This window comes from Gambusia affinis, linkage group LG14 (genome assembly GCF_019740435.1).
Source record: "Gambusia affinis linkage group LG14, SWU_Gaff_1.0, whole genome shotgun sequence".
In the NCBI taxonomy this organism is placed as follows: Eukaryota; Metazoa; Chordata; class Actinopteri; order Cyprinodontiformes; family Poeciliidae; genus Gambusia; species Gambusia affinis.
In genome coordinates, this window is record NC_057881.1 from 10,432,923 (window position 1) to 10,457,721 (window position 24,799).

At 37.1% G+C, this 24,799-nt stretch overlaps 3 protein-coding genes across 5 annotated transcripts; all 3 read left to right on the forward strand.

Annotated features, from left to right (window-relative positions):
• Positions 1-1,302: 1,302 nt before the first annotated feature.
• On the forward strand, positions 1,303-4,218 carry rpz2 (rapunzel 2). The gene is made up of 2 exons (XM_044137619.1): positions 1,303-1,410; positions 3,200-4,218. Exon 2 carries the CDS (start codon positions 3,231-3,233, stop codon positions 3,915-3,917), a length of 687 nt encoding a protein of 228 aa, XP_043993554.1. The 5' UTR covers positions 1,303-1,410; positions 3,200-3,230; the 3' UTR covers positions 3,918-4,218.
• Positions 4,219-5,452: 1,234 nt separating this feature from the next.
• krit1 (KRIT1 ankyrin repeat containing) lies at positions 5,453-17,591 on the forward strand. Of its 3 annotated transcripts, none has more exons than XM_044137622.1 (18): positions 5,453-5,577; positions 5,764-6,022; positions 7,803-7,972; positions 8,047-8,200; positions 8,273-8,365; positions 9,186-9,315; positions 9,450-9,642; positions 9,740-9,849; positions 10,511-10,654; positions 12,032-12,188; positions 12,293-12,400; positions 12,653-12,809; positions 13,608-13,759; positions 14,819-14,985; positions 15,096-15,183; positions 15,262-15,468; positions 16,897-17,013; positions 17,266-17,591. In XM_044137622.1, the coding sequence occupies exons 3-18, from the start codon at positions 7,871-7,873 to the stop codon at positions 17,353-17,355; spliced, it is 2,169 nt and encodes a 722-aa protein (XP_043993557.1). In that variant the 5' UTR covers positions 5,453-5,577; positions 5,764-6,022; positions 7,803-7,870; the 3' UTR covers positions 17,356-17,591. The 3 variants fall into 3 exon arrangements, with proteins under 3 accessions (XP_043993557.1, XP_043993556.1, XP_043993555.1); XM_044137621.1 differs by having other exon boundaries at positions 5,455-5,577; positions 5,861-6,022; positions 9,399-9,642; XM_044137620.1 differs by lacking the exon at positions 5,453-5,577 and having other exon boundaries at positions 9,399-9,642.
• Positions 17,592-18,351: 760 nt separating this feature from the next.
• On the forward strand, positions 18,352-22,130 carry LOC122843112 (lanosterol 14-alpha demethylase). Its single transcript, XM_044137623.1, has 10 exons — positions 18,352-18,660; positions 18,756-18,854; positions 19,345-19,521; positions 19,599-19,725; positions 20,282-20,456; positions 20,561-20,680; positions 20,763-20,958; positions 21,078-21,173; positions 21,287-21,446; positions 21,695-22,130. Exons 1-10 carry the CDS (start codon positions 18,499-18,501, stop codon positions 21,871-21,873), a joined length of 1,491 nt encoding a protein of 496 aa, XP_043993558.1. The 5' UTR covers positions 18,352-18,498; the 3' UTR covers positions 21,874-22,130.
• Positions 22,131-24,799: the final 2,669 nt, after the last annotated feature.

The following is a 24,799-nucleotide window of genomic DNA, read 5'->3' on the forward strand; positions in this document are numbered from 1 at the left end:
CAACTGTGTTACCAATTTGTTTTGGACTGAGATGAAAACTTTGCAAAGGCCACTCCATCGTTAAGCCACTTTCTAATTAATTTGGTAGTATTTTTAGCTAATATACAGTACAGACCAAAAGTTTGGACACACTTTCTAATTGAATTTAATTAGAAAGTGTGTCCAAACCTTTGGTCTGTACTGTATGTGTTTTTTAATAAAGCTTCAGTATTTTCACATGATGATCTGTTTTGTTAAACTCACCAGTCCCTGCTGGAGCAAAACAACCCCGCAACATGATGCTGCCATCACCGTTCTTCTCAATTAGAAAAAGGTTCTCTGGAATATGTTTTTAAGTGAGTGAGTGTATTCGGAAATTGTAATTAGACTTTTTGTTTCAGATGGTGTAATGGCCTCTTCCTCACTGAGCGGTGTTTCAGCCATACATTGTCTTACCAGCAAGTCTTTTTGCTTTAATGTGCATATTAGGTATCGTACATAAACCACAGTACAACACTGGCTTTCTTCCAGAAAACTAACCTGTTCTTATTTACTTACTGGTAGACAAACTGTCAGTTGTTTTATCAGGAAAAGACAGGCTTTCTGAAAAACCTGTTCTACTTTCAGAAAGGAAACTATCTGCTGTTTCATTATCTGTTTGCTTGTTTTTTTATATTCATACATTCATATTTAAAGTTGCAAGCTTTAATTATGAATAATGGAATACTGTAATATTTAAAGTCTTACAAGCAGAAACCCTCATTTAAAAAAAATGAAATTCACGACTTTTTTTTTTTACTTCTACTTTTGTACTTGTTTTTATTTTGTGTATTTTAACTTATTTATGCTTTTTTTGTTTATCCTTTTGCTTACTTTATGTTGATGTAGTTAGAAATAAAATAAAATCACAGACTTATTTTACATACATTAAGTATGTAAAATAAGTCCATTCATAGAAATGTAGTGTTTAGTCTATTCTCATTCTAGTGCTCTGTCACACATTTAAAAAACTGACGTCCATCCCGTAATTAAAAATGAAAAGAAGGCACGCACAAATGTATGAGGAGAATTTCAATGAGCTCTTAGATAAAAAAAAAAAAAGTATTTGTTTACATGTTACTAAGTATATTTTGCTTTCATTCCTCTTTACTACGAATTTCCTTCGTGTGTGGTTACTCAGTTAAGGTATGAGGGTGGGAGAAACTAATTAATAAACTGAAGGTCAAAAAGCCTATGGTTAGAACTCCAGTGACGCAGAAGAAGGAACTCCTCCTTAACCAATCAGAACAGGACAGCCTCCAGCCACTTCCTGTTGCTTATGCCCTTATTTGGAAATTAGGGTTTGGCTTTAGCCAACTGGTCTGGAAAATGGTGGAAAGGAGAGTCAGAGAGCGGCTGTAGTCGGACGGGATACAAACAGTTCTATCTCTGGTGAGTAAACACGGCGGGCCTTTCAGGCTTTTTATCTCTGATCTGAAGGATTTTTAGGATCTTTGTGTAATAGCTGGATGCAGCTGGGAACTGATAGGATCATGACAGGTTCAGTCGTTAAGCAGCAGGAAATCAGGAAATGGGAGATTGAGAACAAACGCATCTAGAGTTTCACATTAAAAATGGGAAATAAAACAGCTACCCGAGGCTGTTTTAAGATGCTAAACAACATTCGTTGAAGGTCATTAACCTGCCAGCATTTTTTCTCGTTTCCAGTTCGGCTTGTGTTACTAGAAATGGAGACACACCTACTGTTGTTTCTGAGTTATTTTTCCAGCAGAACAAGACTGAGCGGGATGATTAATGTCACAACTATGACTGAGATCCAATACAACACGATTTGTGCTGAGGTCCCAATAATTTAGTTTAGTGTGTATAAAATAATACTAGAGACCTTAAAAGACTTCCTCTTTCTGGTGAACTATTTAGGATGTAAATAGTTCACCAGAACTATTTATGTTTTTTTCTGGAAGAAGACTATATATATATATATATATATATATATATATATATATATATGTAGAGAGAGAGAGAGAACATGTTTTAAATATTAACATGGGATTCTCAATATCTTTGACAATTGTTGTTCCTTTTTAGTGGTTGGAATAAATGTCAGATAGGTAAAAACCTGAAGGCAATTATATTATATTACATTTTAAAACACAGTGATTGAAAATATTCTGCCTTGATGTTAGTTTTTAGGGTAAATATTGCAATAAAATTCTTAAATGGAGATGAAAACTGGTTCCAAATGTCTGATGGACTATTTTGTTGGGCAACCAAATCAGTTGATTTATTAATTTTTTTAAAATATTATTTTACTTCTAAACATTACACCTTTGAGTTGATTTTTAAAAATCCTTTAAAAATGTGCTCCTCACCAGGTAAAGTGAAAATTGTCCATCCATCCATCCATTTTCTATACACCCTTCGTTCCTAACGGGGTCGAGAGGGTTGCTGGTGCCTATCTCCAGCTAACGTTCCGGGCGGGAGGCGGGGGTCACCCTGGACAGGTCGCCAGTCTTTCGCAGAGTGAAAATTGTTCTACAATCAAAACTTCCATAAACTATGGAAATGAAAACAAACATAGCAGGTCACGCATCAAGATTCTTGTCTTCAATGAAGAGAGTCCTTAAGCTGAAAACTTTTCATCTAATCCATAAAGTGCATTTCATATTTTGTAGTTTACAGCTGGATTTTCTTTCACTGAATGCAAGCAGGCTAATGCATGACCTGGAGGTACGTGAGGCATTAAAAGAGCTGATATGTGAGACTAAAACAAGGGCCCTGCAGCACTTCTAAACTCCTCGTCTTTCAATCAGATATTCAGTATATATTTACTTCATGTCATCAATGGGAATTCTTGGAACTGAAACCTATAAAGGAAATAAAAACGTGCTTTTGAGTTGATGGCAATTGGAGCCAAAACTGTACCCATAAACTGGTGGGAACATGTCTATCAGTGTACGAATACATTTTTTAAATGTTTTGAAAGACAGTCTAGATATTAAAGTTTGAAATATTAACTTTTATCTGCTTGTACAGTAATCATGTCCCTATATGATTACTGTTCCACTTGTCATGAAGCGATGTCTTAACTCAGAGTTTGGTACAGGATCACACAACATCGTTTTTGGCATTTGGAAAACAATTTTGTCCAACGCTGTGTAATAGTGATTTTTATTATATAAAATCTACTCTACTTATATTCAATCTACTCATCTTTCAGAGTCAATCAGTGTGGAGGTAAACTTGCAGTTATGGCTGATGCTCAACAAATCAAGAAAACTGCAGCCAAAGTCCTGTGCTGTGTGGAGAAGGTGTCTTCCTTCGCCTCCTCCATCGACCCCATCTTTGGCATTGTCTCCTCTCTGGTTGGTGTGGCAAGAAAGGGCCTGGCGGATGATGAGAGCCACGCCTTGGACAAAGACTTTCAGGCAATCCACGCCAAGCTGGAGAGCATCTCCGAGAAAAACAATCAATGCCTGAGACAGATTCGCATCGATGAGGTGAACGAAACATACGGGGATTATGAGGAGTACATCAAGCACCAATACAATGCCTTCAACGACATGGTGGCCCAAGTGAAGAAAGACCCAGATAATGCCCAGAAGTACATGGTGAACTTTAAAAAGATTTACGAGAGAGACTTGGGAGAAATGGGCCTGGATGTGTTCTATCGCGGTGTGATGGGCATAAAAACGCTGTTTGGAAGAGCTCTGCTGGATGTGTACTTCGATAACTGCAATGGAAACCGCGAAATCATGGAGCGCCACTGCTCTCGTATCGCACATCTCTTCCACATGGGCCTCATCGCACTGATGGGGTACACTGCTGTCATTAAGGATGATGAAGACGAGGTGCGTGAAAAGTGGGCCAAGAGGGTGTCTGAGATCCAGATGAAGATGGAAGACGTTCTCAAACAGTGTAAAAACGACTCGACCTGAACCAAGAAAGAAAGGATGTTGTCTGGGTTTGCTGCCAGAGAACATCTTGGTAGCAAACATAGCCTGTAATCTAAGCAGGAAAAATAATTGGTTATGTAATATTTAAAAAAATATACACTTATAGAAAAACCAAAGCCATGTTACATGTGCGCATGGGTGCTGTATCTGCTTCAGTGTGGTTAGTATCGACTCAAGTTGTTATGACCAATATAACTGTATTCTGCTTTGTGTCGCATCTCAATAAATGCTGAAGTTTTTTTAGAATCTGTTCAATTAAATGAATAAATTGTTGTCAAAGTTGTTCCATATTTGTTTTCAGGTTACTTTCTCCAGCTTATGATCTGTACGTGAAATACAAGCAAACCTGCTTGAGCTGGCTAAAACACTTAATCTGAAAAGGAACTGTGGAGTTCACTCTCTAAAACCACTCTTCCTTTTGAACAAAGCGCTCATACAACTAGAATGTATCCATCCGTATGTTATATAAAAACAACATTTCCTCAAAAGTGACTCATAATCCATCTATTGAACATGGGTGAGTAAAAACTGGTTTTGGGAGGAACCAAAATGCATGATTCATCTTCTTGGTGTCGATTAATTTTTCTGTCATTGTTGAACGTGATAATGAAAATAGGGTGGCATGATGTTCAGCAGTAATAAAAATTGGTGTCATCATGAGTTATTGTTAGGCTGAGCTTTTTTTAGAGTCAAACTTTTTATGTCGGTGTGTTAGGGAAACTTAAACCACTCTTAGGTACGATAAGCTTGAGTAAAAACACAGTTACGTGGTATTCATACAAATATTTGAATAAAAAATTGTTTACCATTACTTAAACAAAAAAGAAGCAATATTATAACACTGTTATATCATTGCTACTTTGATACTGGCTAAGATTGTAGTCTAAAATTAAAGAGAAGCAGCAAAGCGAATGAGGAGGATTAGCAGAGGTTGCCAACAAATCATGGCGTCATCCATGAGTTTGTGTCAAATATTGTCTCTGCTGTGTGGAAACTGACTGCTCTGCAGCAACAATCTTCATTCAGAGGCCTTTTAAAATATTTTTGCAAAACTGACTACTACTAGAGATTCTTCCTAACAATATCCACAATGTCTCTAAAGCTACCTGGATGATATGAGTTAACACATTTCATTTTCCTTTGGGCTGAAGTGTTTCTGAATTGACTATAAAAGAAAGAATAGAATAAACCCCTGCAAAATGTAGTAATAGATTTCAAGAGCTAATTGTGCAATATGCTACACCTTTGACTCTTTTTACTCTTCATAGATTAACACTGACAGCATAAATCCTCCATTGATCAGTTACACCTTTATTAATGTGCTGGAATCTAACTTAGTAAGCAAGGTTTCCATTTTAAAAACGAGATCTTTTGAAACCTGAAGTATTTTCTCTGCGTACAGTGTATATTTATTAATTTAACAAATAGTCATCTACAGATAAAGATGGTTTACTTCCTGTTTTGTGTTTTGAAAGACGTTCGATGGTTGCCTAGTAACCGTGCTAAGCTAAGTTAGTTACAGACTAGTATGAGCTTATTTTAGCTATTTAGAGAGGAAACAAAACATATATCGAACACAAAAACTTATGACGATGAGAACAATAATCGCCCCAGTATGTTTGTAGTTCTTAGTTCTCACACGGTAAAGTATTTATGTTTACAATCAATGTTGTGGAAATTTTATTTTTAGCCACTTTTTTTTGGTGGTTAAGAAAGACTTAAAAGTTTGAGTTTTACAGTTTTACAGGTTTCTAGTAATTTGTGGTGGTTTTCGGGTAAAAACAGAAGAGCGCCTCACACTGTTGCACCTGCTCTACCTCACCACCAGAGGTCGCTGTTGTGCAACAGCTGCTGCCGCCGCCCGCCTCATTGAAACGTAACGTGATTCCTCTGTTTGTGTCTACAACCCTGCCCTGACTGAAAAGGCCTACAACTGCTTCCAGCCTCCCCCAAAACTCTGCTCTCTCCGGTCGGTTACTTGGAGTAACTTTCTGGCCTCGACTTGCGTATCAAAGCCGCTGAAAGCCACCGGACAGCCGAGCGGAAGAGAAGCTCGGTCCGTTAAAGGAACGGACTCGGCGGAATCGGTAAGTTTCAGCTGATTATGGAGCGGAAAACTGGGTAGCACCCTCTGCTAAAAAACAAGCTGATGGAGTTGAGTAACTGGGCTTTATTTTTTCCCGACAAGAAAATATATGTAAACACGCTACATCTGACAGGAGAGTGTGGGTTCAAGAATAGAATAAATTTTATAGTTTATGAAATAAACAGTTTAAAGTTAACAGTTTGGCTTCCGGGGCGTGACCCTCCTTTGAACTCAAGTCGGTTTGTGAGATGTTGGTTATTTTCATCTCTTGAATATTAATATATTATTAAATATCTAATAATTACAGGAATAATACACAAGAGGTTTACAATGTAAAGAGGTAGACTTTAAGGAAGTACTACAAAACCTGAAGTAGTTTTTAGGTCGATAAAACCCTGTGGTTGATATGGATTACTACATTTGACTCCAGGTGATTGCTTTAAATATGTTTAATACATTAAAGTTAATGAGCTGTGCAACAACTCAATCGGCTTTTTTGTGTTATTGTTATATTTTTCCAAATTTGTGCAAAAATTATTAATGAACCCCTGATAAATAGTGGCTCTTTTGTAGAGGTTTCTCTTTGAGCATCATGACCTAAAATACCCCCAATATTCAAGTTAATTTGTTTAATTTTAGTTTTAGTTTTAACCATGTCTACAGCTTCTTTCTGTTTTGATTAAAACTGCAAAATGGTCATTTCTATCTTTCTGAGTAAATCAGACAACAAAAATCAAGAAAACCAAAAAATATAATTATAAGTATGAAAAAAACAGTATCTTAAAAAAATCACATTACAAAAAAGTGGAATTGTTTGAGCATGAATCCAACATAGGAGTTGATAAATTTATAACAATTCTTAAGAGAACGAAATAGAAACAAGATTTTGGGTAGAAATATGATTATATATATTTATTTTTTGATGCGAATATACATGGATTAAATTCAGCATTTACTTATTGTAAAGTTAGAATAAAACAGTTAATTGGATATATTGTGATTACTCCATTATTGAAATAATCGTCAACTAATTTATCAATCTAATTAATTAACTGGAGTATTCAGACTAAACAAAGTGTATTTGCTGGAATAAAACGCATGTAAAATAGCAATTAAGCCAAAGATGGACAAAAAATATATACCTTCTGCATAAAAATTTTTCAGATTCACTAGAGGAATGCTGTGTAGGAAATAAAATGTCATTTTTTTATTCAAAAAACGAATACAATTATTTGTTTGAGTCCTATGTTTCTTATATTGTATTAAAAAGCCTTAAATGGTTAAAAAATATGTAGAGTGTGCCATTTGTTTGAATCTGATTAATCATCAGAATAATCAATTACTGAAATAATTGTTAGTTGCGTCCATATGTAAATTTTATGTAGTGTTTACACAAGGTTTGCACAGTGGATTATAAGCCTGGTGGGCCACCATGCTTAGGTTTGTTATTTAGTTTAGTTTTTTTTAAATCCTTGTCTTTTTTAAGGCTTTATAGTTGGTGTTTGGATATTAATCTTCCAGTCTTCTACTAATGCATAACTATCAAGTGATATTTTAAAATTTGCTGTCAACTTAAAAAATTTTTTTTACTCAAAAAGGATGAATGACTGCCCTAGCGCCCAGAGCACTCAGCTTAGCAAGTTTTCTGGGGGAAACCCTGTTTACATCTATGATTAAAATGTATATTTTATCTAAAAAGAAATTATAGATTTTGCTAGCCGTTGCATGAGAGACCACTTTCTGCCTTAAATAAGCAGTTTTGATGCTTTCTGTTGTTTCAGACATGCCTCTCCACAGTATCTGGCCTCCCAGTTGGACAGTAACCTGCGCCTGAGGAAAACACGGCACAATGGGCAACGAGGACGGCTCAGAAGACGTCTATGTTGCCGTCATTCGTCCAAAGAACCAAGTCAGCCTGACTTCAAAGGAATACAGGGCCAAAGCGTATGAGGTATGCCGAGCTAGAATTAAATATTTCTAGGATTTGTTCAATAATTGAGCCTTTTTTCCCCTTGGTTTGTGAAGATCCTGTTGAAAGAAGTGCCTTTGGAGGGGAAGGAGAAGAAGCGGAAGAAAGTCCTTCTGGTGACAAAGATTAAGCCAGGAGACAAATCTAAATCCATATTGGATTATGTTGACGAAACAATAAAACCAATCTCCAATAACCAAAGCTTCATAGGTGAGGATGAGACTGGCTCGCACAAATACGTCGTCTGACACAACCTGAGAGCTCAAGAGTTTTTCTTTGCAGGAAAGCGTGTGGTGCACATGAAGAAATTTATCCTTGAAGGTGACAATGAAGGGAAAGAAGCTTCTCTGTTTGTGGTGCCAGTCAGCGTTAAAGGTGAGTTTAAAATGGTTTCACTGTTTTTTTATTTTTCACATTTTGTCACGTTTTAAGTGATAGACCTACACAAAGTAGTGCTTGATTGTGATGTAGAATAAGAATGTTTTTTTGGGATACGTTTTTACCAATTTTGCACAATTAGAGAACTGATTCTTCTTTGCAAAGTTGCTCAGTCAGTACAGTGTAGGGTTGATCTATCGACTTGTTTTGGGATTTAACGATAGTTGGATAGTAAAAGGTGTTTAATTTGAGATTTATTTTACAGAATTTGAACCGGATGAAGCTTAAACTATGCTGTTTGAGGAGATCTGGGTTGAACATATTGAGAGTCTGTGTGCTCCACCATGTTTTAATTCCAGGGTTTCCCCCTGGAAACTTGCTAAGCCCGGTGCTCAGGGCGCTACAGCAGTCATTCAGCCACCCGCCGTGTTTTTGACTTTAAAAAATGGTTAAAGTTGACAGGAAATTTGAAAATATCATTTGATAGTTTGCATTTTTGGAAGACTGGGAGATTAATACATGAACACCAACTATAAAATCAATCATTAAAAAAACAACTAATAAATTAACAATGCTAAGCCTGGTGGGGGCACAAGTAAAGCCCGGTAGCCTGCCAGGCTTATAATACACTGAGGGAAATCTTGAATTCTTATATTAACAACAATAACATTTAACTTGTATGCTTTCTTTGATTTCTCTTCCATGAAGACCAAATCTGAGCCTCTCAATGTGAACGATTTAGAGAAGTGTTAATACTTGTGGATGATGCTGTAGTTTTTGCTCTGCTGGCTGCAGTTTAATGAGTCTTCCTGCACAGATAACAGCAAAACCATCCACATCTCTGGGAGTCCCAGCTTCTACTGTTTCCAGGACATCATGCGTGTGTGCAGTGAGACCAGCCCTCACTTCTGCTCCATCACGTCCAAGATGCTCCTGGCTTTAGATAAGTGAGGACACTTCCTTATTATCCTGCTGGCTGTGTTGGGATTAGTAGATTAGGTTTGAGTTTTTCTGTTTTCCACCTCTGCAGATGGTTAGCGGAGCAGCACACTGTCCCTCATGCCATCCCCGCCCTTTTCAGGCCGGCTCCTGTTGAGCGAGTCAAAACCAACGTGAACAACCCGGCCTACAGCAGCGAGGGAAAACTGACCGACGAGGGTCTGCACATGGGGTACACCGCTCTGGAGATCAAGAGCAAGATGATGTCCCTGGAGAAGGCGGACATGTGCATCCTGAATCCTCTGTTTGGCTCGGACCTGCAGTACACTAACCGGGTCAGAGATCCCATCTCTCAGAAACCGGATACTGTTTTCATCGCAGCTTCTCTTTCTGTTCTGTTGGAACCATAATGATCTCTCTCTCTTGTTCCAGGTGGATAAAGTTATCATTAACCCTTACTTTGGTCTTGGAGCACCGGACTATTCCAAGATCCAAATCCCCAAGAGGGATAAATGGCAGCATAACTGCGTGGGAGAAGACAAGTGAGGCTTTAATTCTGACATTAACAACAATAACGTTTACTGTTCAAATGATTAATCATGATTAATCTATTATTGAAATAGTCGTTGATTAATCCAGACTCAATAAAGGGACAATGAAGGCAGTAATTAAGCCAAAATAGCACGAAGAATAGATACATTTTGCATTTAATGTACAAAAACAGTTTATAAATCTGTTCTACTCAAAACTCCTTAAGTGGCGTAGTTTTAGTTTCTACCGGATCAAATTATATAATAAAAAAAATATTCAATTAAGTATAACTATTAACTGGTTAATCTAAAAAATAAACAACAGATCACCTCAACACTGTATTGTTGCAGAAAGGGTTGAGCTTTTCACATGTTGATTTATTATTTTAGTGCAAATGCATCATTAGCTACAAATAATCAGTAAGATGTTTATTTTCTTATTAAAAAGGATTTGAATTATTTATTTGCACATTTTATGTTTTTCTAGTATTGTGTAAATAAGACATAAATGCTTAAAGTAAAAAAACCTACAGAATGTGCAAATGTTTGCATCAGATTAATCATTTAATCATCAGGATAATCGATTACTAAATACATTTTTAGTTCCAGCTGTAATTTACCATCAGATTTATCTTTCCAGTTCAAACCTGAGGAATTAGTTTCATTTTCACAGGGATCACCAGTGGGTGGACGACTTCCCTCTGCACCGCAGCGCCTGTGAAGGAGACACAGAACTGCTTTCCAAGCTCCTTGACAGCGGCTTCTCAGTCAAGCAGCTGGACAGCGACCACTGGGCCCCCATACACTACGCCTGCTGGTGGGTCAAGCCTCCAGCGTCTTATAGCATCTTAATCTTGTTGTGCTTTAAGTAGGATGTCTATGGATCAGGGTTTCCTCCAGAAAACTTATAAGCCTGGTGTTGGGGCGCTAGGACAGTTACTCATCCAGCCAGCCGCCATGTTTTTGAGTTAAATAAATGTTTAAAGTTGACAGGAAATTTTAAAATACCACCTGATAGTTATGCGTTATTGATCAAAGGCTTAAATTTAGAAACCGATATTTACGGTTGAAACTAGATATTTTCATACACCATTAAAAAGACTTTTTTTTCCCTCGCTATCTGAAGCTAAATCCGACTAAAATCTTGTTTTAGGTCAGAAATTATTACTAAAATTATTTAGATTTTCAAAATGCCAAAAAATCAATTTTTAATTTTTTACTTTCATTGCATTTTATGTTTTAGCATTTAATTTGAGCATGATTTGTTTCAATGTATAACAAATATTTACAAGTCTTAATGGCTCAATTACTTATTTATCTGTATTACTGAAATAATAATATTGATAATAGTAATCCATCAAATTTATATAGCACTATTTAGGACACTCAAAGACGCTTTACAAGAGAAAAGAAAATGCTAAAAAGCAAAAAATATAAAATAGTATTTTAAATAACGTTTTTGAAATTGTAGGATTTTTTTTTTGTTAAAATATTGTTTTGTTTTCTAACCACTCAGGTGTGTATTATGCGTGTTACAGAGACTTATAATTTTATTATATTTAAGTTTACCTTGTCCCAGCTGTTGTATACAGCCGTCACGAGACATAATAACAATAATAGTAATAAATGATTGTATGTAATAGTGAAATGAAACTGTCTCTATTAATTAATTTGCATTGTTTTTGAAAACTAACCTTTAAAAGTGCTTGAATTTTACTGCGTGAAAAACACACAAACCTTGTCTCAAGGTGAATTGTGGTTAAGTTTGACATTAAGGGTGCACCAATTTATCGGTAGGCTAAGCCAATTTATTGGCTGGCCGATTTACCGATCTCTAATTTTGGGAGATCGGCGGTCGGCCAATTTTTACATATGAAGCCGATCTTATTCACCAATCTTATCTAGCTTTGCAATGGTCTAAGAATCAAATACTGTCCTCTTTTGCTCTCCAGTGAGAAAGATTTGACTGACTGACCAACAAGCTATGTCTGCACATTTACAATTAACAATAGTTACCCCACTGTTGCCAACTCAACAACTTTCTTGTTATATTTAGTAACATTACAGACGAAACATTGGTATCGGCCAAAATTGGAATCGGCAGGTTAAGCTTTTAAAAAGATCCGTGATCGGCGATCGTCCAGAAAACTGCAATCGTTGCACCCCTATTTGACATACATCTGATTTATTTAAGGCACGGTAAAGTGGAGTCAACAAAAATATTGCTGGAGAAAGGGAAATGCAACCCCAACCTGCTGAATGGGCAACTCAGCTCACCGCTGCACTTTGCAGCTAGAGGAGGCCACGCTGAGATAGTGAAGCTCCTCCTGCAGCACCCGGAGATCGACCGGGTAGGAAACACGGCTACGTTTTTATCCAGAAACTTTGGTTCCTTCCCCTCCTGCCATTGTTTTTATCTTGAAGTCGATTCTTATGGTGACTTTTCTGACTTCAGCACATAGAGGACCAGCAGAAGAGATCGCCACTCCAGGTGTGTGAGGAGAACAAACAGAATGAGTGGGAGGAAACAATAAAACTTCTGCAGCAAGCTAACAGCAAACCAGTGAGTTGTATTTTTTTTTTTTTTGAGGAATATATCAGTTTAAGAAGTACAAATACTACAGAATAATTTACATACTTTTTCAACTTTTGAAGTTTGAGGGGTATTAATACGTTTTCAAGCCAGTCTAAAATCTATATTGTTGAAAATGTAAAGAAATTTTGCAGTTTTAGCCACTAGATGGTGCTGTTCACTCAAATGCCGTCTTGATCTCAAGCTAACCCACAAGTTTTACTGCTTGTTTGTGTTTTTCAGTATGAAAAGGTGCGGATATACCGCATGGACGGCTCCTATCGCTCCGTGGAGCTGAAACACGGCAACAACACAACTGTGCAGCAGATAATGGAGGGCATGCGGCTTTCCCAGGAGACCCAGCAGTACTTCACCATTTGGATCTGCTCAGAAAACCTCCGTGAGTCACATCCTTCGTCTTTTAATAGCCATTGTGAAATATATATATAGTTTTCTCTTGGATGAATTGAAATGCATATTAAAAATGCAATCCTTTGCTTGTTTGGAATATTTTTAATACTGGTGGGACTAAAAGTTTTTATTGAGTTAACTGCAGAGGGCCTGTAATTCATCTCATTTTAATCAAAAACCTTTTTGCTGCTAAATTATTGAACAAATAGGCATATGTGCTCAACAACAAAGATATTTATTGTTTTTAATCTGTTATTTGGGTTATTCATCCATCAGACTGGTGAAAAGTGATTTTATACCCATTAAAATTTCAGTAGTTTTCGATCAACTTATGCGAAAAAGTACTTTTTTAGGATTTTGGACGCTAACATTAGCATTGGAGATGTCTGTACCGCTAGCATTGAGCTGCTATTTTTAGCTTGAACAACTTCAGTGACAACCAACTCTTTATTTGCTCAACTTGCACCAAACAATATTATTTTCTAGCATCCTATATAAGATTGTTTTTGACACAAAAATTAACTTCCTGTGGGCCAAGCAACGTGGGTTTTGCAGTCCATTGTGGTTGTTTCCGTTTGTGCGTCAGATTTACGCGGGTTCCAGAAACACAATACAAAGGTTCCGGTTTGGGATTTTTGTTTAGAGTAAAAGAAAATGCAATTAATTGGGTTTCATTTGTTAATGCCTTAAAATGTGTGTATTTTTTATTTGAAATCAACGTGTTAAAGTTCTGTTAAGTGTTGTCAGAAACAGATAACAGAAATATTTGTGTGTGTTTGTGTGTCAGACCTGCAGCTGAAGCCGTACCACAAGCCTCTGCAGCATCTCCGGATCTGGACCGAGATTGTGACAGATTTGACGGTTCTGGATCCTCAGAGGGAAAGTCCGCAACTCTTCCTTCGCAGAGACGTACGACTGCCTCTTGAAATAGAGAAGAAGGTACGACAGGGTTTGAATGAAACTTTTTGTTTACAGCCTTTACTTTGCTAGAGTCAGAAGCTGCGTTTCCATTGTCCATAAAACTCGGAAAATTGGAATTATGAAAAACAAATTTGCTTAATGGATATTTGACAATTAAAAAAAAACTCAAACTAGGATGATGTGGTTTTTGTAAAGGAGTTTAAGGGACCTTCTTGAAATAAAAAAGGAAATTTTTGAACTCCAAAAGTTGAATATTTGCAACAAAAAAATATGAAATTTTATGCTAATCTTACACATTCTATAAAACAAAAAAATCCAAGAACATTTCTGAGTTCTCAAATGTATACATTTTTGACTTTTGAAATGCAAACTTTCCAAGTTTTGTTTCTTTTTTCTTTAGAAAATTTTATATAAAATATTGTGAGGTCTTTTTTGTGGAAATTTTCAATCTTTCAAACTCAGAACTTTTTTTTTTAGTTTTTTTTTAGTTTGTTTTTAGAAAATATCAGTAAATAATGTCAATATTTCTGAGTTTTCTTAGTGGATCTAATATAACCTTTTAGTGCTGTTGTAGGTTTTCCAGATGAAAATTGGTGTTTTTTGCAAAACTGCAAAAACACACCGGTTTGTGAACGGCATGCAGCATTATGCTCACTTGTATTTCTGCAAATGTAGTCTTGGAAAACCAGAGGTTTTCCAAGGTTCATTAAAATTTGAATTTATCATTCAAAAGTCTTGAATCCGAAACTCTTCTGTAAAATTACAGTCTTTCCCAAAATACCACATATATACGTAGACACTCACAAGTATAGGGGGTTTGTTACTCCATCGTCTCCTCTGATGACTGAATATGAGTATTCGTCATTTAAATACTTACATCCTTCGCTGTCATGCTCTTTAATGACCTATTGTGTGAACAAGTTTATTCATGTGTGATTTTAATTTCATTTCTTACAAAATGAAAACACTGCAATTGCAAAAATTGTTTTTTGTTTTTTTTAGATTAGTAAAACATTTTGTGCACATTTGTAGCTGCTTGTCTGTAAATGTTCCTTACCTGCCACTGTTTTAAATCAGGTGGAAGATCCGCTGGCCATCCTCATCCTGTTTGATGAGGCCCGTCACTGCCTGCTGAAGGGCTACTTTCCGGCCCCGGACAGTAAACTGATAACTCTGGCCAGCCTCCTTCTGCAGATCATCTATGGCAACTATGAGAGCAAGAAGCACAAGCAAGGTTTCCTCAAGTAGGACAGATTTTACATCTTATAGCAACACCACATGATTATCCAGTGTTTCTCCAGTATTTAAAGCTCAGTTATTGAAGCTAGGTTTCTAATTTGTTTTACTTGAACAGTGAGGAAAACCTGAAGTCAATCGTGCCGATATTGAAGGTGAAAAACAAAGCATACCACTGGACCAACAGGATTCTGCATGAATACAAAGTACACTTTTATTTTTTATTATTTCGCGTCAGTCGCAAAATCCTCCCTGAAGCTGAACCCTCCATCGTTCTCCACCAGGCTCTGAGCACCAGCGAAGGAGTGAGCAAAGAGATGCACCACCTGCAGAGACTCTTCTTACAAAACTGCTGGGACATCCCAACCTATGGAGCAGCTTTCTTCACCGGCCAGGTCTACACCAAGGCCAGCGCGAGCAACCACAAGGTCATCCGAGTGTATGTCGGGGTCAACACCAAGGGCCTGCACCTCATGAACATGGAGACCAAGGTATCTCCATCACATTTTAGGGGATTGTTGTCAATTATAAATTCACATGGAGACAACTTATTTAAATACATAAAAGAAAAAATGGCAAAAACAATAGAAATAGTCAATAATTCTGGAAATCTATTAAATTATAAGGCTTTACATCTAATTTACTCTTATATATTTATATTTCCGTATGTATAAATGTGGAACTGTGGGATTCCAAATATAAAACGATAAAATAATAACCAATACAGTTCCTTTTATTATAGTATATTTTGTTTTTAATAAGGCTGGTTACTTTGAACATACAAATCCAAAATTTAGTAGATCTATTATAAGGTTTTATGATTTGATTCATGTTACGCCCCCAAGGTCTAGGGGCCCAGGGGCGGTAACATAAAAATGTCCAGAGAAAAAGAATTAAATAAAAGAGGTGATTTATTACAAAAAAAAGGGTTTCACAGAACCAAAACACAGTACAACATAACCCAATTGAAATAAAAGAAAATGACTAACAAATGTAAGAATATGCAGTACAAATTAAATTACTAAAGTTCAAACAAGTCAGTCTAACAGGTAACTCAAAACAAACCAAATCAAAAGACAAAAGCGAGCACCAAACCTCCCTAGCACAAGCTAATAGCAGCAAACACAATCAAACTGCTTTAGCAGTAACAAACAAAAGTTCCAAAGTTCTACCAAGCAGTAGCAAACAAGAGGTAGGGGAACAGCTTTACAGAACCTCTTCCTACTAGCTGTCCCCCTGAAGGACTGTTTCAGGAGCCTTTTAAAGGTACAGGTGAGGCTCATCAGCATCTGATTGTCTTGCCATGCTCTGCTGATCCAATGGTGTGCGACTCCTGCCGCTTCCAGGCAGCCAATCAGAAGAGGTGTTTTCACAGCTGGTCCTGCATAAAAAAGAAAAGGAGCATACACAGCCTCAAGAGGCCAGGGGCCGTAACAATTCATTACAAAAATAATGCAAGTAATGTTTAGAGTAAAGTTGGGTTTACTGCCAGCTGTGGTGCAAAAAATATTCACATTATATGAATCCAAATATGATTTGCAACATGGTTTCAAATTTAAAAAACAAGCTAAAACAAGAGGTATTTTTCTAAAGCAAACAAGGGCCATAGGGTTATAAGAGTAAATAATTTTAAATTGTTAGTGTATTTGATTAATTTTTTTGTTTCGGATTGAGTCATTTCCGTAAGAAAATTATGTATATATATTTTAATACATTGCAGTGATTATTAAGGAGTAATTTAGTTACATTTGATGTGTAGGACATGCATAAATATAAGCCTTGTGCCTCTGATTTTACATTCTCAGTCAAACTGTTTAAACTGTTGTTGTGTAATGAAGTATTAATAAATTATTTGATGACTGACTGGATTAAAAAAAATCCAAAAAAATCAATCCTTTTCTTCTTTCTTTCTGTCGCAGGTCCTTCTCATCAGCTTGGAGTATGGGACGTTCATGTGGCAGCTCGGACATGCTGACCAGTACTTCCAGATCCACAGCGGGGACAACAAAATGAACTTCATTGTGCACACAAAACAGGTAACGGCTCCAGAGCGTCAATAGATTCAGCTGGGTTCAGGTTTCAGGCGTTGGAGATGTGTTTGCTTTGACTTCAGCTGGTCCATCCTCAGACTTTATCTCAACATCCTTCAAATTTACTTTGGATGTGCAATTCTTTAGAGTTCTCCGCTCAGAGAACAGATGAAACTTTCGCCTGAAATGCCAGTCGAAATGAAGGATGAATAGTTTTATATTTAGAGTGATTTCCTTTTGTTCCTTGTGTTTTTCTAGGCGGGGCTAATTGTGAAGCTTTTAATGAAACTCAGTGGACACATGACTCACACTGATAAAGGCCCTACGGATAAATACGCCTACGGCTGAGGACATTTCCAAAAACCAGATCTGCCAAAGACCTGAAAGCACATCCTTGCTACTGACCATCATCATCTGACTACAATAGTTCTGGATAAAGAGTTAGACTCTCCACAACAGCCTTAATTTGTACAACAATCAGACTTCTACGTGTCCTGACATGCCTTTGTGTATTATGAGTCCAGCGTTTGGATCTATGTAAATATGGTTTATTTAATGTTTGTTTTAATAAACAGATATATGAAGATTTGTCTGTAATCTGTGTTTAACCACTCAAAGTTAATAGAAGACTCTAAATAATATAAAAAACACCACTGGCCCCCTTGGTAAATTTTGTATAGATCTGCCATTGGGAGTAAATAAATGTGACTAAATTTATTGCAGTAAAGCAAACAAAAAATCCCACTCTACCACTATGCACAGACATGTTATGTGTTTTTATTTATTTGATAATGTTACATTTTAATAGACTTTAACTAGTTAGCTGAATACATATATAAACTTGTCAACTGTGAATTTGATTAACATTGGTTGTTTAAATAGTTCTGTCTTGTTTAAAGAACGCCTTACGTTATTTTATTTATTTTTTAATTGAATTTTGCAAATGTTTCTTTTAAACGATAAAACAACCACGTACACAGTAGAAGGGAGATTACTCATTAACTTAGCCGGTGAAGATTTCATTAAACAATATTAGAAGACTTGTTTCAGGAATATATGGCTAGTTCTGTGGTTCGGCAGAATTAGCCCGAACTATTTCCCACACTATTTACCGAACTAAAAGCAATATTGACGTGTGTCCTACCAACCGAAGACACTTTTATTAAAGAAAAGTTAACAAAAAGTCAATCAACTCGATCGAACGGACGCTACCATGACATCATATAGCAAGACATCGCTTCAGGTACCAACAACCAATCACAATCGCAGCTGCTTGACTGACACGTGTCTAGTAGCCAATCAAAACCCCTAAACGGTCAGGCGGGGGCGGAACTGGAAGTGGCAGGTAGCAACGGTCCATTCTGCGAAGACCATCAGACCAGCTGAACGGTGATAAGACTCCGCAGTCGGACACCTCTCTGGTTCTTTCCGTTTCAGCTGCCGGAGTGAGAAGGAAACTTTTCTGCGTTGTGGTTGTTGAGGGCCTGAAAAATGTCGACGCAGTTTTACCACATGAGCACTAAGTTGCTCGAGGACACTATGGGTAAAATGAACGAGAACTTGACCTCCCTGGTTCTGGCTGCTTCTCTTTTTACTCTGACTTTGGGTTATGTCTCCAAAAGGCTGCTCAAGGATTCTGAAGACAAAGACGCGGTAATTTACAGTTTTGTAAAATATTAACTGTTTTAACTGTAAGAAGAAAAAAAATCCAGGTTCATATTTATATTATTATTAATGTTTTGTTGCAGAAATATCCGCCCTACATTCCCTCCAGCATCCCATTCCTTGGGCATGCAATTGCTTTTGGAAAAAGTCCAATTGAATTTCTGGAAAATGCTTATGAAAAAGTAAGTAATGATCCTAGATCGTCTTCTGTACGTCCAAACTAAAGACCTTTAAGTAAGAAAAGTGTAAACTTCGATGCAATATAGAGTCAAATATTTAATTTGTATTACAACTTCAAACGTAAATGCTTTATTGAGATTTTATGTGATTTATAAACCTAAAGCAACAGAAATTAAATAATGCAGTAGCTCACGTTTCCTCATAATGTGCTGTTAGTTTTTAGTTGGGTATCATTGCTTATTTAGGAGACTTTTGAAATCAGTTTTATATAAATTTTAAGGCAGAACATTGTTGTTTTCTCCCAAAGGCATAAATAATATAGTTGTTACAAGCAAACCTGCTTTTATGGTACTTTGACCCAATCAAAAGCCTGAGTTTCAGCCAAGACATCATAATAAACCAACCATTACTTCAGTTTTCTATCAGAATATTTCCAGAGAAGAGTTAGATGAATTTTGATTTATTTACTGAGTTTGGTTTCACCCCCTCCAGTACGGTCCCGTGTTCAGCTTCACCATGGTGGGGAAAACTTTCACTTACTTGCTGGGCAGTGATGCGGCCACACTTATGTTCAACAGTAAGAACGAAGACCTGAACGCAGAAGACGTCTACTCCAAACTGACGACCCCAGTGTTCGGGAAAGGAGTAGCTTATGACGTCCCAAACCCTGTGAGATTACATCAAGTGATTTAGAGGTCAACATGCAGCTGGAGTTCAGATTTAACGACAATTTTATGCTGTTACAGATTTTTCTGGAGCAGAAAAAGATGCTGAAAACTGGACTGAACATCGCTCATTTTAAAGAGCATGTAAAGTTAATTGAGACAGAAACCGTTGAGTATTTCAGGAGATGGGGAGACAGTGGAGAGAGAAGTAAGCTGCTTTAATGTTTGAAGTATTATTATACATCTATGCGTTGGGTGCAAAGCTAATAAAAATGTAATCTGAACTTTTAACAAGATATTTGGTCTATACTGAAATGACGTGCCACAAATTGGAGTTGAGTAAAGAAACTATGGCGTCATCTGCAAAACGGCAAACCTTATCTGTGACAAAAACAGAATTAAAAGTATTTAATTAACCTAGAGACACTCTTTAAATTTTCCATAAGCTGCCTCATTACAGTTCAATTATTTTGGTTTTTGCTTTACTGACTGATTTTATTTTGTCACTACCTGCTAAGATCTTGGCTTAAAAGGCTCCTACAATTCTGAAAAGCAAACCATTGAAATTGCTGCTTGAATTTTTACAGAGTTAATGTACCAAAATTCACAAATTGTATTCTAGGAGTCTGTATTTTATAGTTGGATAATTCAAGCCCAAATTTGATAGATAAGCCAGGTTGGAATTTTGAGGTATAAAATAAATGTTGCAGAAAATTAGTAAAACGCAACAGGTTTTAACCCTTTGAACTCTTTTGATGCGTCAGATCTGTTTGAGGCGTTGTCGGAGCTGATCATCCTGACCGCCAGCAGCTGCCTCCATGGGAAGGAGATCCGCAGCATGTTAAACGAAAAAGTGGCTCAGCTCTACACCGACTTGGACGGGGGGTTCAGCCACGCCGCATGGCTTCTGCCCACCTGGGTTCCTCTCCCAAGCTTCAGGTAATAAGGGTTAGTTGCATGTTTAGTGTTTAATCTGCCACTGAGGTATTTGTCTAAAATGACCGAGAGGCAACGCCTAAATTGGTAATTGTTTTTGGTTTTAGGAAACGAGACAGAGCTCATAGAGAGATCAAGAACATCTTCTTCAAGGTGATAGAAAAGCGGAGGAAATCTGGAGAGACAGCCGACGACATCCTGCAGACTCTCATCGATGCTACTTACAAGTGAGACACCACCATACCGACAGGTAGTTTATCTTAAAATACCAAAACAGAACATTTAGACTAAACTAATTTCACATTGCAGAGATGGTCGGCCGTTGACCGATGATGAAATTGCAGGGATGCTGATTGGTCTCCTCCTGGCGGGTCAGCACACATCGTCTACCACCAGCGCCTGGTTGGGCTTCTTCTTGGCCCGGGACAAAGCTCTGCAGGATCGCTGCTACGCCGAGCAGAAGGCTGTGTGTGGAGAAGATCTGCCGCCGCTCGACTTTGATCAGGTCAGAGCCAATAAGTAATGATTCAGTTTGATTAACGACATCCAGATCTGATTAATATAAGACCTGCCAGAATTAACTTGAATTGGACCGGTCTCCAATGGTACTCTGATGTTTTTCAGCTGAAAGATCTGAACTTGTTGGAGCGCTGCCTGAAGGAGACCCTGAGGCTCCGCCCACCTATAATGACCATGATGAGGATGGCTCGCACACCTCAGGTGAATCCAGTACTTATACATCACCTATACTTCTATTTCTACATGCTGTCATTACTTCCAAACCCAGTTTAAGGAACATTAAAGCCAAAACGAGTGTCTACATGTCCGTTTAGACTGCTGCAGGATACACCATCCCTGTCGGCCACCAGGTCTGCGTCTCCCCGACTGTCAACCACCGCCTGGGTGACACCTGGAGGGAGAGGATGGAGTTCCGCCCAGAGCGGTACCTCAACGACACTGCCGACAAGTTCGCCTACATCCCGTTTGGCGCCGGTAAGAGGAACCACAGTAATGACTTTTAAACCACTACTCCTCTGACCAGTCTGTGTAACAATTAATCTACTTACAATGAATTGTCGATTAATGGTTTATTTGATTAAAATTAAAAATATAGCCCTTTACATTGTGGAAAGCCCTTTTGATAGAAGAAAAACTTGAATATTTAGTTAACTTTAGATTAACTCATTAATCGATAACTTGCATCACTTTGCGTAACCCTCACCATCCTCTACCACCTTCAGGTCGCCACCGCTGCATTGGGGAGAACTTCGCCTACGTCCAGATCAAAACCATCTGGTCCACGTTGCTGCGGATGTACGAGTTTGAGCTGGTGGACGGATATTTCCCCACAATCAACTACACAACGATGATTCACACCCCGCATAACCCCGTCATCAGATACAAAAGGAGGAAGCAGTGAGAAACGGAAGGTAGATGAGGAGAAAATCAAAGACTTTCATGAACTTCTTGGTTTGGATTTAATCGAAGCTCTGACACCCTGGGACTTGAAGGAAATGCAGATTTATGCTCCCAGTGTCAGCCCTGCAGTAAGTCTGAAGACTAGAATGTCAGCATCATTTTAGATGCTTCCTTTGTAAGACACACAAAGCTAATGTGAGTGGGAAGAAAAGGCCATTGACTTTTATTAAGAGTTTGAAAATAAAATGTCTTCCTTAACAGCGTCTCTGCAATCTCTTTAGTTTCTGAAATCTGAAATTAATTTTCTAGAGGAAAAAACTCATCCATGCACAAGGAGAACATGCTGCTAGTTGACACTTTAACTCACGTTTTCCCACTATGTAAACTGATCACCCTCATCCTGTCATAGACAAATGGAGTGTCTTTAGTCAGAGGCTTCTTCAAAATGCACTGTAATACTGACTGCTACAGAAGATCCTTCCTATCCACAGCCATCCTCATTTCTTCAACTCACTCTGCCTGGTGGTGGGATAAAATTGGGTAATTTTTGTCTCATTTCAAGTTATTTCTAACTTTATTTTTTTTTCCTTGAAACAAAATAACCTCGCTTATTTTGTTTTGTTGTATATTATATTGATTTTAATATACGTGATTAAAATCAACACGTATATTTTGAATAATATGCCGATTTGTATGGAAGTAAATATGTGCCATCAGAATTTGAATAAAAAATACCTCTGAAATTTGAATGTTGTATATTATTGCTTACTTTTTCAGTATTAAAATAAATTCAGAATATATTTTTAACCTAAAAAAAATTCAATGTCATTATTTTTGCAGTAAAAAAAAATTCGGTGTAATTTTTTTTACATGGTTGCAATTTTCAGTTATTAAAAAAATTCACATTCCTATTTCAAAGTGATCAAATTTTCAATATACATATTTTTCACAGTTTAAATTTTCAGTGTTAAAAAATTCAGCATATAAAAAATTCAACTTTTCAAAATTCAAATGCAATATTTTCGTTGTCCTCCAATTCAACTTGCTCAAATTCGCCGTCTCAAATTCAGCGTCTAAAAATTCGCTGTCTCAAATTCAGCGTCTAAATTTCGCTGTAAAAATGGCCAAGGTTACTTCAGGTCACAGACATTAGCAATGGATGTCCGATTCCAACATCCACCTAATCACGTGACACAACCGTCATATTGAAGAAATACCAGCATCACCCAGGCTGGCGACCATGGAGGCGAACGCATAAACCCAACGGGTGAGTTTAATGCTTTCATATTTCTATAGTATATTTTATTTTGTGCATGAAGTTTGATACATTATCTTAAAGCCTGATTTAAAACACGGTTGGGCCGTTGTTAATCTTACAAATTGTAGATTTATTTGTGTTTTATATAGTTTCTATAATTTTAATGAGAGAAGAGCACAGTAGGATTGCCATCCCTTTCAGAAAATACGGAATCGCCTGTAACGAGACGCGATTTGTTCGGTATTTCTGTATGTCCGACAGTAACGCCTATCACATGCATATAAACATTTAGTGTAACAATAATTACAAAAATAAAACACAAGACATGTTAAGCTCAGCTAATGTAGGAGCTAGTAAGGACCCCAGAACGCTTTGGACCATTGATGATGTCACGGTTGCCTAGAAACACTAGGGTGCAAAAGAGGGTTAGCAGTCGTGGTGAGCCGCTCTCAACCTGCGTCTTTTTAAAACGTCCTCAACCGATACTCTACCATGTCCTAGCAAAGATACAGGAAAGGGAAGACACACATGCCAGGCTGAACAGTGTCAGTGAGGATGAATGCTAGCAATTTAAAAAAAAAAATTAAGAGGGAAACTGAAGAAATTATACTGTTTCTTTATTCTTTAAAACTTATGGTACTGCAGTTTTAGTTTCTCTAGTGAAATAGAATGACACTTTCCATCTGCTAGATCCTTATTTTAATTTCTGAAAGGTGGGAACCCTACACCACAGAGCTTTCCTGAGTAAAAATGATCATTCTCATGAAGTGTAAATTTCTTTTTAACTAATCCTTTTTCAACTGCTACTTTGTCTTGTATATATTTTGTGACTACAGGGTAGTCAGGATGCTATTGTTGAATCTGCAAGCCACTTACTTAATTTACTAACTGAAAGACCACGGAGTGGAGGAAGAGGAGACATGATGAAATTCTGGACTGGATGGGAAAATCTGCCAGCAAGTCTGTCTGTGGAGATTGTTCGTGGAAACTACACCACATGCTACAAAACACTAAGAATTCCTTGTCACTACTGGAATTACAACTCTTTCAGTGAGGATTTTGTAGCATGCATTTCCTCTACGCAGTCTGGCTTTGAGTGATTGACCTGTTGAAATAAATAAATAAATAAAAAACAATCTACATTTAAGCTGTAGCAGTTCTTTGTTTGTGAATCAGTTTGTTAAAACAAAACAGTTTTGTTGAAATGTAGAATCAATTCAATTTTCTGATTTTGTCAGATCACAAGTTCGATACACATGTTTAAATGTGATCATATGTATTACTCATTAGAGCAACAACATTGCTGTTACTCTAATTACTCTAGTTTTGTCAAATTCAAAACTAGAGGAACTAGAATAACACAATGTTCAGAGTAGATATTTCATTTCTCTGAGTCAGTACTGTTTGTACAGGCAGTTTTAAATATGAAACTGAAATTGTTTTTTTATGCAAAATTTTATTGAATGTACTTAGATGAGTTCATATATGCTTTAAGTAGAAAAATAAACAACATAAGACAAAACTTTTTCTGATTCTTATAATTCAAGTAATGTAAAGCAATACAACAATGTACAAATGTACCTGATGGGTTCCTTTTGAGTAAAGAAAAAAAAAAATTTACAAATTTAGAACATTTTTGTTCTCTGACATGTCTACCATAAAAGCACTA